The sequence below is a fragment of the Falco peregrinus genome, chromosome 3 (genome assembly GCF_023634155.1).
Source record: "Falco peregrinus isolate bFalPer1 chromosome 3, bFalPer1.pri, whole genome shotgun sequence".
In the NCBI taxonomy this organism is placed as follows: Eukaryota; Metazoa; Chordata; class Aves; order Falconiformes; family Falconidae; genus Falco; species Falco peregrinus.
The window spans coordinates 42,542,274-42,555,940 of NC_073723.1; the positions used below are offsets into that span (position 1 = coordinate 42,542,274).

Below are 13,667 nucleotides of genomic sequence, written 5' to 3' on the forward strand. Positions count from 1 at the left end.
CCAGCTTTAAAAATGGTGTGGTAACTTGGCTTATACTTGGGGTAATCATGGAATCATAGAATGGTTTGGGTTGGAAGGGACCTTAAAGACCCTGTCGTTCCAACCCCCCTGCCATGGGCAGGGACACCTTCCACTAGACCAGATTGCTCAGAAGATTCCCAGCTGGGAAGTGCCATGGGACAGTTGTACCATGTCTCTGCACAATTTCTTTCTGGTGTGGGATTTTCATGTGGAAATTTCCTTTTTTCACTCTCCTCAGGTAAGAAATTACACAGAATGTGCCTGTGTCCAGAGTCGTCAGGTGATCACTCCGCCGACGGTGGGCCAGCGCAGTCAGCTCCGGCTGGTTATTGTCAAAACCTACCTGAATGAGAATGGCTATGCCGTTTCTGGGAAGTGTGATCGAACCTGCAACACGCTTATCCCCTTCCTGATATTTCTTTTCATTGTTACCCTTATAACAGCGTGTGCCCAGCCGTCAGCAATCATAGTGACACTCAGGTGAGAAGTCAGTTGTGGTTTTTCAGGTATTTTTGCTGTGCCTGCTATCACCGCTGCCTGCGTCAGAAAGGCTGGGGCAATGCAGCCAAACTCCTTCAAGCTTATGTATCCTTAAAATGTGAATAGAATAGGGCTGACACGGATAGTGTGGAACTTGCTTGTATTTAGAATATGTAACATGATAATCCACTTTAGGAAACACAAAGTGTCCAGCAAATTCCAGGTGCTACAAAGAGGGAACAAGTAAAAGCATCATGTAAGAAAATGATTATGCCTGAAAAAATTCTCAGCCTTCTTAGGGCAACGGTTTGGATTTTCAAATGAAAATGAAAAAAATGTTAGTATTTATTATTATCCTTTTCTCCTTCTTAAAGGTGTTAATTCCTGCCACATGCCTGTTATTGAATCTTCCCTTTTTTTCTTCACAAGAATTTTGAACTTGAACTGTAGTAGTGTTGTTGACACTGTGGTCATTTAAGGATAGAGAACACCACAGTCTTTGTAGGGAAAGGTACTGTCATTTATTTGCCCATTTAAAATGAAATCGTTCAGGTTTTTGGATTGGCTTTTCCCATCTCTGCCATCTGGTCTGATAAATATTCTCACTCTCTATAACATATTTATCCATTTAAAATACATCTTCTATAAGTGAGCTTCAGTCTGATTTTTAAAGAAAAGTGAGCTGATAAAATAGAATATGGTCTACTGCTAAACTAAGTTTGTATTTATATAATGTATGTTGCTGTTCTTAAAAGAGGAGGAGGAAGAATCAGAGGAAAATGAGATAATTACTAGGATTTCCAAAGCACACCTATGGGTATTGGTTCTACTGGTAACAGAAGGACAAAGAGAATGGTTTAACGATGTCAGTTTGGTTTGGAATCTGAAGCTGAATAGCTCTCAGAGTTCAAGAAGTAACTTTCTTTTGGACAAAGATGAGCTGGAAGCTAGAAAAATAGAATAGAATAGAATAGTTCACTTGGAAGGGACCTACAATGATTGTCTAGTCCAACTGCCTGACCACTTCAGGGCTGACCAAAAATGAAAGCCTGTTATTAAGGGCATTGTGCAAACACTGACAGATGTGTGGCACCAGCCAGCTCTCTAGGAAACCTGTTCCAGTGTTTGAGAAGCTCTTCAGAAGCACACCCAAAGTGATCTAGATGTAAATGGACATTCAGTCCCTGGGACCAGGTTAGAGCTGATCTGAAGTAAATCCCTCCAAAACCTGAAATGCTTGTGGTATAGATGTCAGGTTCTCAGCATGAGCTGTTTAGCTGTGTAAATCTGCTTCTCTTGAGTGGTGTTAATTGCTAACATAGACACACCTTTTGACCTGTTTTTGTCAGGTCAATCTCTCTTCAAATTGAGCTTTTTTAAATGAGTCCCAGGCCTTTTCTTTCTGTGAAGATTGTCCTCTTAACCAAGTGGGATTCTCTTCTGGTAGTGTTGGCTTTGTACCTTCACTCGGATGTTCTGAGACTACTACTGTTCTGCTGCTGCTCACAATTTCCCCCCTATAAAAATAATAATGACAAATCTTTGTAATAGGTCACAGAGCCTTAGAAAACACGAGACAGATCAGGAGTTGGCTTTGCTATCCTTAGGCTTGGCTGTGAGCAGAGCTCTGAAACCCTCTGGCAGGCATCTGTGTCTCATCTCCAGCAAGGACGAGCACACTCTTGCTGTCGTTTTTTTCAGCTCAGGTGGCTGAGGTTTACGCAGGAGCCTGCTGCTGACACGTGGAGGACTGTGCTGTGTCATGTGGTGGAATTTGTCTTCCAGTTTGCTTTTCAAAAAATCTACAAAATGAAGGCAAGGATCACTGTTAGTACTGTGAAGCCAAGCACTGGGGAGTGGGCACATCAGTATTCCAGTTGCTCATGCAGCCTTAGCTCCACTACTGTGTGCACGTCACCTTTATAATTCAGAAACTTCTGACCTTATTCATTCTGTCTCCAGGTTTTCCATGTGTTCAATAACAGTAATAAAAAAAACCCCAACATTGGCATTGCACGGCAATTACACAAAGGTAAACTACAGTCAATGATCATTAATATTGCAGTGAGCCCACAACAGTGAAGTGCGTAAGGGTCATCTCCAGCAGGATTTTGTCATGTTCAGTAAAAAAAAAGGATGGCCCACGCACATGAACAGTGACACCCGCTGTCCCAAACCACGTATTGTGCACAGTGCATCAGTCTAAGATGGGTGGCCCAAGCTGGTTCTTCGATGTCTTAATTTCTGAGTGAGTGCTTGACTTCAAAACCTTGATTTTACAGCCGCACCCCTTTGACTGCAGCCTTTTTGTGCATCTTAATCTTATATTTCAATGTCATTAGAAGCTGCCTATCTTAATTTCAGACCTTTTAGTTAAGATTTAAAGGATATTTTTTAAATCAGAAGAAAATTTGTGGTTTACTAAAATTGTATTTGGATTGTGGAATATCATTGCTTTGTATTTAGTCTTTTGAAAGCTTAAGCTTAACGTTTTCCTTTGAAACCAATGGAAGAAATCCTCTATTACCCGTATTGAAAAGGACCGGCATTTAAAGAGACTGTTAAGATGTTTCTACTGATATTTTTCCTAAAGTAGCTCCGAAGTGCTTATGTTATGCAGAGATCTGTTAAATTCAGAAGCTGAGTCCAGCTTTCAGCAACTTTTCTTTTTTTCTCCATAAATTCTGGTTTATCTGAAAAAGATTAAGAAAATAAAGCAAAACATTAGATGAAATAATAGGAAACTATCATGAGAAGCTATCATCATTTTGGCTGGATTCTCTAAATTTCCTTAATGAGTTTGGATCAAATTCTTCAGGCCTTACACAGGTAAAGAAAGGTTAAAAGGTGTGACTGAGATTTTGATTAAACAGGGACAGGAGGGGCTGGCTATGTTTTTTCCTAGCAATAAAAGTTAATGATACTAGAATCTAAATGGAAGAAATTTAGACAAAGATTTTTTGTAGCTCAGAAGAAAGCCAGGAGGTAGAGCCAGAGCGTACCACAATGATTGTCTGTTGTGACTGTTTCTTCAGAGGAGTTTTCTCTTTGCCTGCTAGGTCTGTGGAAGATGGGGAGCGGCCCTTTGCACTAGGAATGCAGTTTGTTTTATTACGAACTCTCGGTAAGTCTTACTGTTACTCAGCATTTCCATAAAGGCTCAGCATGTTCAGCTTAAATGTACCATGAAAGTACTACAATTCCATAAATCTGCAATTAATTGCCTGACTACTTGTATGAGGAACCTAAACCTAATATCTTCTGAAAACATTGTCTCTGAGAATGGATTTTTTTTTTGTTACTGACTTTCTATAACAACATTTTTGTCCCAGAAAGAGGTATTTGTACAGTTTCAAATTTAGTTTGAAAATTAATAGTTACTAAATATTATTTTATAAGGTTTTTTCTTTTTTAGAAAACAGATTTTTGTTGCTTTAAGCAGTAACAACAGCTTTTTGCATTTTTGAAATAAGAAGCAATTGTTACTTAATGTCTAATTTCAAATGTTTCAAAGCAAAAAGGGTACATGGTAAAAGTCTTTATTCCACAAAGCAGTTTCTTTCAAGCTCTTGAACTTCCAAAATCCTGCCTAAAAGAACACACCAGGTGTTCAGCTACTACGAAACATATGAGTACAGCAAGCAAGGGCTATTCTAAGAGAGGAAGAGAAGCCACTATTGCTGCATCTGTAAATTTGCTTTGAGGAAGGATGTTTCTGACTTGTCTTAAAGGTATGATGTTACTGGAGAAAGCAGGAGCATTCAATGGGCTGGCTGCATTTTTAGCAGCCTTAGAAGTTAAACTCTGTTTCTGAGGAAGATCTATTCAAAAGAAAAGTTACAATTTTAGTGATCTCACTGCTTCCATCCATCTCCAGTAAGAGAAACATTGGAGCTTTTTCTCCGTAATCTAAACAGCAGCCCTTGCCCTTTCCCAGCTCATGGGCAGTGAATGATCAGTAAGTAAGGCTCTGGAGATAATGTATTTTGTTTCTCTCCCATATTTTATTTCCTGAGAGCAACACTGAATTTTCTTTTGGGGGACGCATAGTTCTAGAAGAGCTGTCTGGGAATGGTAAATTGAAGTGATTACCTGTTGTAAGGTGCTGCTGCATTGTATTTGCTTGAATTCTTTCTCATTCGTGGTATGTTTTGTGTGGGGGATAAGTAGTGTTGGTGGGAAGATCGACTGACCAGTTTTCCATGTTTGACATTTCATGTGAGAACAGTGATATAGAAATCTCAAAAATTCTCAACCTACACTGTTTGGCTAAGGCATATAGTTTCTTTAGAAGTTTTCCACTATATGCTAACACATATTATTTCTGTTGCTATTTTTATTTCAGCTTACATTCCCACTCCAATTTATTTTGGAGCTGTTATTGACACCACGTGCATGCTTTGGCAACAGGATTGCGGCGTACAAGGATCTTGTTGGGAATACGATGTCACCTCGTTTCGTTTTGTCTACTTTGGGTTAGCAGCTGCTCTCAAGTTCGTGGGATTCTTCTTTATTTTCCTGGCCTGGTATTCCATTAAGTGTAAAGAAGAGCAACTGCAGAGACGGAGATGGAGGGCTTCGCCGGTGAACACTGTGAGTGAGATGGTTGGCCAAGCTGGACCCCAACAAAACTATGCACGGACTAGATCCTGCCCTACTTTCAGTTCCCGAGGAGACATCAGTGTGGCACAAGGAATGAACTGCATAGCACAGACATACCCTGGCCCTTTTTCAGAAGCAATAAATTCTTCAAATGAAAATGTGTTGGAAGAAGTCACTGCTGAGATATAGACCCCTGGCTTGGTAATGTAATATTTAGTTTTGTTGGTTGACCTAATTATGGCGCCTTGTAAAACACCTGTGCCTTCTATTTTTAATCTAAATGTAACATGTGATAAAACCAACAAAGCTTAATGCAAACAACCACAGTATGTTCCTGAGGGCTGGATACCTCAAACCAACCCAAATTCTTCTTTCTCCTCTCCCAACAATGAAGTTTTAAAAATTGTGTTTGTAATTATTTCAGATGTGTCCATTAAACGTCCATGCTCTGATCTAATATCAATGTAAGGGTGAGGTATTATGAACAGCAGGAGAGTGACAAAAACTCGTATCGTTGATGTCTAGATGTCACAAAAATGCTTAAATGTATCGTCAACTTCATATCTGCAAATCGTATTTTTAAGAGATGAGTAATTACTGTGAGTTCTGCTACAAAGCACAACCAAACTTGTTTAAACTATGCAACTTATTTGGATAATTGTTTGTGCAGCAAACAATTAAAATTTTAAAGGTTTAAAGTTTGCTTTTAAAGACATTACTTCAACTGAATTTGAAAGGGGCTATTTTCAGACTTAAGCATTAATTTAAAAAAAGAACATAAGGTTTAAAGTACTGTTAATAACATGTTAAGCCATACAAAAGTTATGCATCAGGTAACATTTGCAAATGTTGAGTTGTAATATCTTTATCCTGTCAAAATGTGCATTAATTTTCATTTGATGGGATATAGTCATTCCTCACAAAGTCTAGGAAAGTATAATGCTTGGAGTAAAAAACTTCAGTATTAATGTATAATAACATATAAGGTGTAGGAATCATACATACGTACCAGAGCAGATACGTTCATATTTCTGTAATGTTGTTTGGGTAGCTGTTACTAGCGCCAAATCTGTACTTTTCCTGAAGAAGAAAATGACCAGTTATAGCTTGATAGGAAGAGCTTGGCTGTCCTTCAGAAATGTGTGCCAGTCTACTTCAGCTTCAGTGAAAAAATCTCAAGGGAGAGCTAATGGCCTCCTTTTCTTTCTGAGTGGCCGCCTGGGACTTGGTGGGCCCATTGCAGCCAGCAGCGTGTGGGGCTGGGGCTGGGGCCATGCACTGCATGGTGCAGGAGTGAGCAGAGAGACCCTTCAAGTGGGCTGCAAGCAGCCCGCCCACCATGTGGCCTGCTACAAGGCTCTCCGCTCCACTCCTGGCACCGCTGGGATGCTGCGCTCCCTGCCGCTGAGGACAGCTGGGGAGGGCACGCTGGCTGCTCCCTCTCATTTCTGCTCCGCTTCTGCCCCTCCTGCGGCCCAGTGCTGGGCAGTATGGAGGGACATGCCTGGAGGTCCTGGTTGTATGAATTGTCTCACACGTGGCCACCTTTCCTTTTCTCAGCTTCTATGAAAGCTTCTATGAAGGCAAAGGGCAAGTTGTCTCTCCTTTGCCCTTCCAGGGAAAGAGCTAAGAATAGAAATTGCCTGCAAGCGTGGACCCACAGGACATGATGTGGCCTTTGCTTATTCCAAATTACCGTAGTGTGTTTTCTCCCCAGGAGATGCTGAGACTTTCTAATCAAATGTACTTGGCATTTCATTTCTTGCTCTGAAGGCTTTGTAGTGCCATGCTTATGATGTACTGATGTCTCAAAGGGCAGAGAATGATTTCAGGTGGACGCTAGGAAGTCAAAGCTGTATTTTTGCCCTGCAGGGAAAGTCTTAGAAGTTTAGGAAATTAAAAGCACTCTTAAAAGAGGACTCAGTGATAGTCAGGTTTGGATTTTGCCACGTAGAGAGCTTGCATGAAAATAAATAGGAAAGAGCAGAATGTCTACATATTTTTGAACAGAATTATTCCTGGTTTAGTTTTAATTTATAATTGTAAGTTGATCACACATATGGAACCAAGTCCTTGAAATTAAAGGCAGTACTCTCCTTAGCATCCATTGAGTTGCCCTGGGAAGAGTAGATTTCCCTCTCCTCCTTTGTCAGCTGCCTTTCTTTGTTTCCTGGCTCCTCTTGACCAGCACGTGGGACTACCCACGGGGCTGTTCCCTTGCTTGAAGTGGTGGCTGCTTGTTTCAGAATGTCTCAGTCCATTTTTGTGGCTTGTAACAATTCCTGCTGTCTGGCTGCAAACTCAGATGCTTCTAGTCCCAATTACAACATAGAGTAATATTGTTTTAATTACCTCCTGATATTCTGTACATATTAGTAGCTTTTTGGGGTCAAGCCTGAGAATATTTTTTTCTCTTATGCAGTCACCAGATACAATATGTCCTCAGTCAGCATCTGCCACGTAAGGTGTTAGCTTCTACACTTTTTATCCTGAGAAATGAATTTCCTTGGCTCAAAGGTATTTGGTATTTTTTTTTTTTTTTTTTTGCTATAGAAGATCAGAATAGATGGTAGAAAAGTTTCCTTTTGCTCCAGTCTCAAATGCCTCTTGCACCAGGGATTTCCTGCTATGGCAGAAATTAAGGCAAAGTAGCAGGACAAAATGTAATTGCAGCCTATCACCCATCCATTTTACTCACTAGCCCATTTAAATTGTCATGGGGTGAGATGAAGAGTAACAATCTTTTCAAATACCTCAGAAACAGAGCATTTAGGGAATTGTAAAAGGCTGAAGATGAATCATCTATCCTGATCTATTCTATTTCATGCCTTGTGTGCTCCTGTTCCATGTGAGAAACAAGGGAGAACAGAGTAGGCTTGTAGGACTGTCAGGAGTTGACACTGATGGCAAAGAATGAGAGTGATAGAAGTGACACATCTGCAACTGCTGCTGCTTCTGAGCTGATTTCAAGGGAATTCAGAGCTTGTTAGAATGGAGACCACCTGGTTTTTAGGAAATCCTGACACTTCAACTTCCAAAAATATTTGTTTTTTTGAAATCTTTGGGAAACTGGAATCTAGCAGGAAAGATGTTCACTTAGGAAATACTGAAAAAGCTTTGTTTACATACTTTCAATAGCCTTTTAATTTTCCTTTCAAATTTATATGCAAAGCAAAAAATAATTGATTACTTTTCAAACAATTTTGTTAGGATTTTCGGCTATAGATAATGTTGACAAGATGAATATATTTCTACAAAATCACTTAATTATATCAGCATCCTCTGAAAGAAAGAAAACCCAAACTCTGGCCAGTTTTTGATTGATTCCTAAAGGAGGTTTTATTGTGAGTAAGCTTTAACAGGCCAAACTAAGCCAATAAAGGTATGCAGGGGAAACACATCAACTTCCTGGAGAAGTCAATTTCAACACTGTCAACATTGAATGAAATATGGACTGAGACCTGCTGAACAAACACTGTTCTGAAGTTTTTATTGCTGAAGGAAGCAGACTTGCCAGAGAAATTGTGTGCATCCCTAGCAGTAGTCGTGATCGAACTCGCAAGAAGAAAAAAGGAACTTTTATCACCCAGTGAAGGTGGCCATACTGTCTTCCTGCTGTGAAATCCTCTGACCATAAAAGATAAAATTCCATTAACTAGTAATTTCTGTCACCTTCCCTCTCTACCCCAAAACACTAAAGTCCAGCGAGTACAAGAAAAGGTAAAGCAGGCATCCTGCTCGCCCACAGGCTACTATTGGTAGGAAACTCAAGTCATCTACCCGCAGCTGACAAGCCAGGGATAATAATCAAAACCCGGCAATTAACTACAAGTCCACAAAGCGCCATCATGCCATCGCAAGGACAGACTAATTTCCTCTTACACCAGTTATTCCTGATTTAGAGTGAGGGTCATGAGGGGAGAAGTAGCTCAAACATACAGAATTGACTGAACAGGTAATTGTACCTGCTTAGCCTCCCACCCATCCTTGTTTCCTCAAAAAGGGGAACACTTCAGAAAGGGTGTAGCCATGGCCTTCGGTCCTTATGAACGCAGCACCCTCAGGATGGTCTATAGATCTTTTGGGGGCTGGAATACATGGAGAGTGGGACTCTGTACCTCCACTTCTAGGCAAAAGCCCTGTGGTTTGGGTCCCCCTTCTTCCTCATGAGCATTCTGGATATAGTATGGTATAATTTGGAACTGGTGGCTTTTTATATACTTTCAGTACAGTGTGAACAGCTGCAAGAAACATGTTGAATATTATGGTGCCATTTATATTTAATTGGCATATATTTCATAATTTAATATTTCAGTTCTTTGACCAGCTGTTGTATCTTTAAAAGTGCATGCATTAACATGCAGTTCATCAGAACTTGCTGTTCTGTAAGTGAAGGAGAGACATACATCTACTCCTAGGTAATAGAAATCTAAGTCTGAAAGGCCCTAAATCAGTTACAAACACTTGACTGTTCTCAAAAAGATGTTTTCTGTTTTTTAAATATAGCTTATTAGTTCATAGCATTAACTATTCATTCATTATGGCTGTGATCCAGCAGAACACTTAAATATGTGGGTAAGTTTATATACTTAAATAATGCACTGAAAAATAATGCATGCATGTAAGTATTGGACTGAATCTCATCTGCATTCAAAAAGGAGTTCCTTTACCCAAAAAGTAATTTCCATGATGAGCTCTTTTCCCCATGGATTTGGTGATCACTGTAACCAGAATAGCACGAAGTAGCACTTGAGTACTCCCCTGTGGCATCCACATGTGGCTGCTTAATATATGTGACAATGGAGTACAGTTTTTATTTTCAAATAGAATCCAAAATCAAAATATTTTGTGGACATACTCAAAGATAAATTCTAGCTTTTCCTGCCATTCACTTACTTTATTAATTTCTGGCTGGGAAAAAAAAAAAAACCAAACATTACATGGGGAGAGAGATTACATAAAGGCATCTTTCTGACCTTAAAGCCAATGAAATTGCTCAAGTAATGCTGTAGGTTCAGACTGTACCCTTTCACCGAATTTGGACCTAGAGGTTCAGGTGACAGATTTTCAGTATCGTGCACAAATGGAGCAGGGCACTGCCCGCTCTGTGTAACTCCAGACAGCATGACTGGGAGACAGGTCAGCACCTTCTGTACTGTTCTTGCGGGTTTTCCCCTCAAATGCCTGAATTATTGCTGCCTTACTACACTTTCTGCATGTGTAATACCACAGCTCTTTGTGCTGTTATATTGACATAAAACTGAATGATAGATAGGTCCAAAGTGTCTTACTGCTATTTTGGAGCCAGATTCTCAGCCTCATCGGTCTGATGATGAGGCTGAAGAACTGGGCCAGTACCTTGGGCTGGATGTTAACAAGCTGGCGCTTTAGCAAGCATGTGTGAACTAAGCGATATCAGGTGCTTGTTTAGCTTTTATAATCTGTTCACTGGTTACTACCACTGTTTTTGGAGGTCAAAGACAAAATATTTCCTAAACAAGTTTATCTTTTTCTGTTTTCTCAATAACGTGTCTTTTATATGGCATAGGAGATGCCATGCTTCATGCTGCAGTGTCTGGGTTCCCCCAGCTGAAGCCATCCAGCTGTGGTTGCTTTCCAGCGGCTTAAAACAACTGGTAACAGAGATTTACCTGGACTGCAATCTGAATCAGCATTGCTTTGGGCAGAGTGTTTGCCCCTTGTAGGTTAAACTTGTATCAACACATTTCAGGTTCTTCACACATTGGACTTTTTATAGACATTTTTATCCTTTGGAGTGCTTAGAAGATGGAGAGTCAACATTGTGGAAAGGATTCTTTCTTTGGTATAGAATTAGGGTCTTCTGCTTGTCTTTTAATATCATGTTTTACAAATTAACAGTTCAAAAAGGTTACATGTAAACATTGTTGCAGAGCAGAGATACGGAGCCCTCAGTGTGGGGACTAGGTATGGCCAGGGTTCATATGATTTGTCTTCTTTACAGTGAATATCACGAATGCATGTTATTATGTGCCCGAAGGTTTGAAAGCCTACCTGATCCTCAGGAAGGAAATCTTCCCTATCCTTTCCACGGAATAGACTACATAAATTAAGGAGGACAGTTAACACTGTGCATATTCCATAGTCATATCCATTACATTAACTACAGTTAATAACTGTAGGTTTTAGCAACCTCCCTTCCAGTCTTTCAGATCAGCTGTTTTCTTTTGACAATACAGCCTTTTAAACACAGGCATAGCTCTGCAAGTTCCACGTAGCTCCAAACCTTTCTTGGTTTCAAGTGTTGTGAAATAGATGCTTTTTTATTCAGGTTCCATTCTACTCTTCTAATTATTACATTATCCGTTGTGTGCACTGTATTTTCTTGTTTTTTTCTGTCTCAAACCAGTTGTCACAATGTTATCCTGTAACAATATATTGTTCATGGTATAGAATAGATGAAAAGCTGTGGAATTCATGAAGGGCTACAAAAAGCATCCAAAACTTTGGTCACCTCAAGGAAGAGTGAGACAGCTGGATAATCTTTGGACAAATGACTAAACAACACTGTGGTGCTAGTAGGTACTGAAGTATTTTATGATGTGTTCACTATGGCTTAAATGACATATTCAAGGCATGTCAATGATGCGACTGCACGTGTTTTTGTTCTTAAAGTCTGGACTGCTCCAGCAAAGACAGTGTTTATAATTCCTGGTGGGCCAATTCCTACCTAGCTCTTCTGTGGGAAAGTACATTCAGGAGGCAGTATAGGATCTGGCCCAGCGCTAACAGCTAAGGTAAAAGCTATACAGACCACAGAAATCTCATGTGGGATGTATTCATCCTGCTGTAACGTGTTAGTTTATTTAGTGGCTTTGCTTAAGCAGAGGCTGAAAATAAATTCTATAGTAATGACAAGAAACACTGGGCTAAATTCTGGGACTCCGTAGCCAAGCAGCATTGGTAAAGCATTTGAAGTAAATTAAGGATTGAGATCTGAAATATTAATGTTCTTCCATGGAATACCAGGAAAAGAGGAGTAGAATAAGAGCAAATTCTACCTCTAGCAATGGAAAAAGGCCAAATCTGGTACACTTTAAAGTGAGCTACGGTTTAAAACAGAAGGGTTTGGTTTTAAAATCTTGAAGACAAAATTTTTCCCTTCCATTTTGAATTCTTAAAGGTAATTATTTTGTGTTACTGTGCCTGGGCTGCTCATGCAGTGGAGGCATCTATATCCTAAATAGCACTAAGAGGTACACCTCCAGCTTATAGGTCAGAAATGTTACCTCTGTAACAAACTCCGTATTTGAAACCGTGGAGGGAAATTTCAAAACAAAAAAAATAATATACTAAATCATTTGTAACTGAGTTTTGGTACAAAAAAAACCCCAAATAATTTGGAGCTAATGAGATCCATGGTTGAGTGAAGGCCTTTCTCACAGAAGACCCATGTTTTTCCCCAGTTGAGCAAACAGGAGTTTTGCCCTTGGCTGCAGCGCATACCTCTACCAAATAATTTAGGCAGAACAGCAACAGTCCGGGTAGTATGTTAGGAGCATGGAGTGGGCACACTGCCTGTAATTGTTTAGTTTTTAAAAAACTCATTATTAAGCAAATGTGTAGAGTATTAAGGAAAGTTGTAGAGTATGTCTGACTGTATGAGTGTGTGGGTGCTGTGCTGTGGTAAAAAGAGACTAATTGGTTTATGCAGTTTGTTTTGCATACTTGAGGCTCCTGTGTGGGGTTTTTCAATTGATATTTATTTCTCAGCAGAGCTTAGAATAATTTTGAAGCTGTGTAACACATCATTTAATGAAATCTATTGTCAGCATCTGTTGTAAACATGTGTTTACAAAACAAACTCTTGAATACTTGATATTTGGAAATAAAAAATAGCATATTATGTGTGTTTTGTTTCTAACAAAAAAAGCAACACAAAAGTTACGTGGGTAGCTCTGCAGTCATTCTGGATCAGGTGGTGATGTATTTGGTCTTTTAATACAGGGTCAGACAAAACCAAATCTTTCCACCGAAGTCAGTGACCATGGAATCATGACTAAGTATTTATCGTGCAGAAATAAACTGTAAAATTCCACCTTTTCCTCTAGCGCTAAATTTGATCAACATTACTTATATGCTAAGAAATACAAATCTGTTTGAAATAGATGTTGACAGTGGGAAAAAATATATAGGGTACAAGTCTATGCGCATCTATGCTGCTTAGTAGAAGAGGGCCAGGGCATGAACCCAAGGACTGGACTCCTGATGTCCACACTGCTTAGTCCTTAGTTCACTCCTTGGCTCTGATTTGGACCACACCAACAAACTGCCTCTGCGTGGTTGTGGGGAAGGGCTATACCGCAGAGAGCTCCTGCATGTCAGAGGTGGCTGAACCAGGTTTGGTTCCCCCCGTTCCTGCAGCCATCCAGCACAGCAAGGCTGCGTGTGTCAGGGACCCCCGTGTCCTCATGCAGCACCGCAGGGGCTGCAGCACACACCACGGTACCACACCACAAGAGCTCTAGTGGTTGCAACACAGGCCTTGTATTACCACAGATGTTTAAAAATGAAAACAAATGGAA

General features: G+C 40.0%; 1 protein-coding gene across 2 annotated transcripts in view; it reads left to right on the plus strand.

Moving 5' to 3' along the window:
* Nucleotides 1-12,988, plus strand: part of SLCO5A1 (solute carrier organic anion transporter family member 5A1) — an 82,562-nt gene extending 69,574 nt beyond the window's left edge. For both annotated transcript variants that reach the window (XM_055800018.1, XM_055800019.1), the window contains exons 8-10: nucleotides 260-501; nucleotides 3,561-3,625; nucleotides 4,847-12,988. In XM_055800018.1, coding sequence (XP_055655993.1) covers nucleotides 260-501; nucleotides 3,561-3,625; nucleotides 4,847-5,292 — 753 coding nt within the window. In that variant the 3' untranslated portion in view covers nucleotides 5,293-12,988. The remainder of the gene's footprint in view (nucleotides 1-259; nucleotides 502-3,560; nucleotides 3,626-4,846) is intronic.
* The last annotated feature ends 679 nt before the right edge of the window (nucleotides 12,989-13,667 follow it).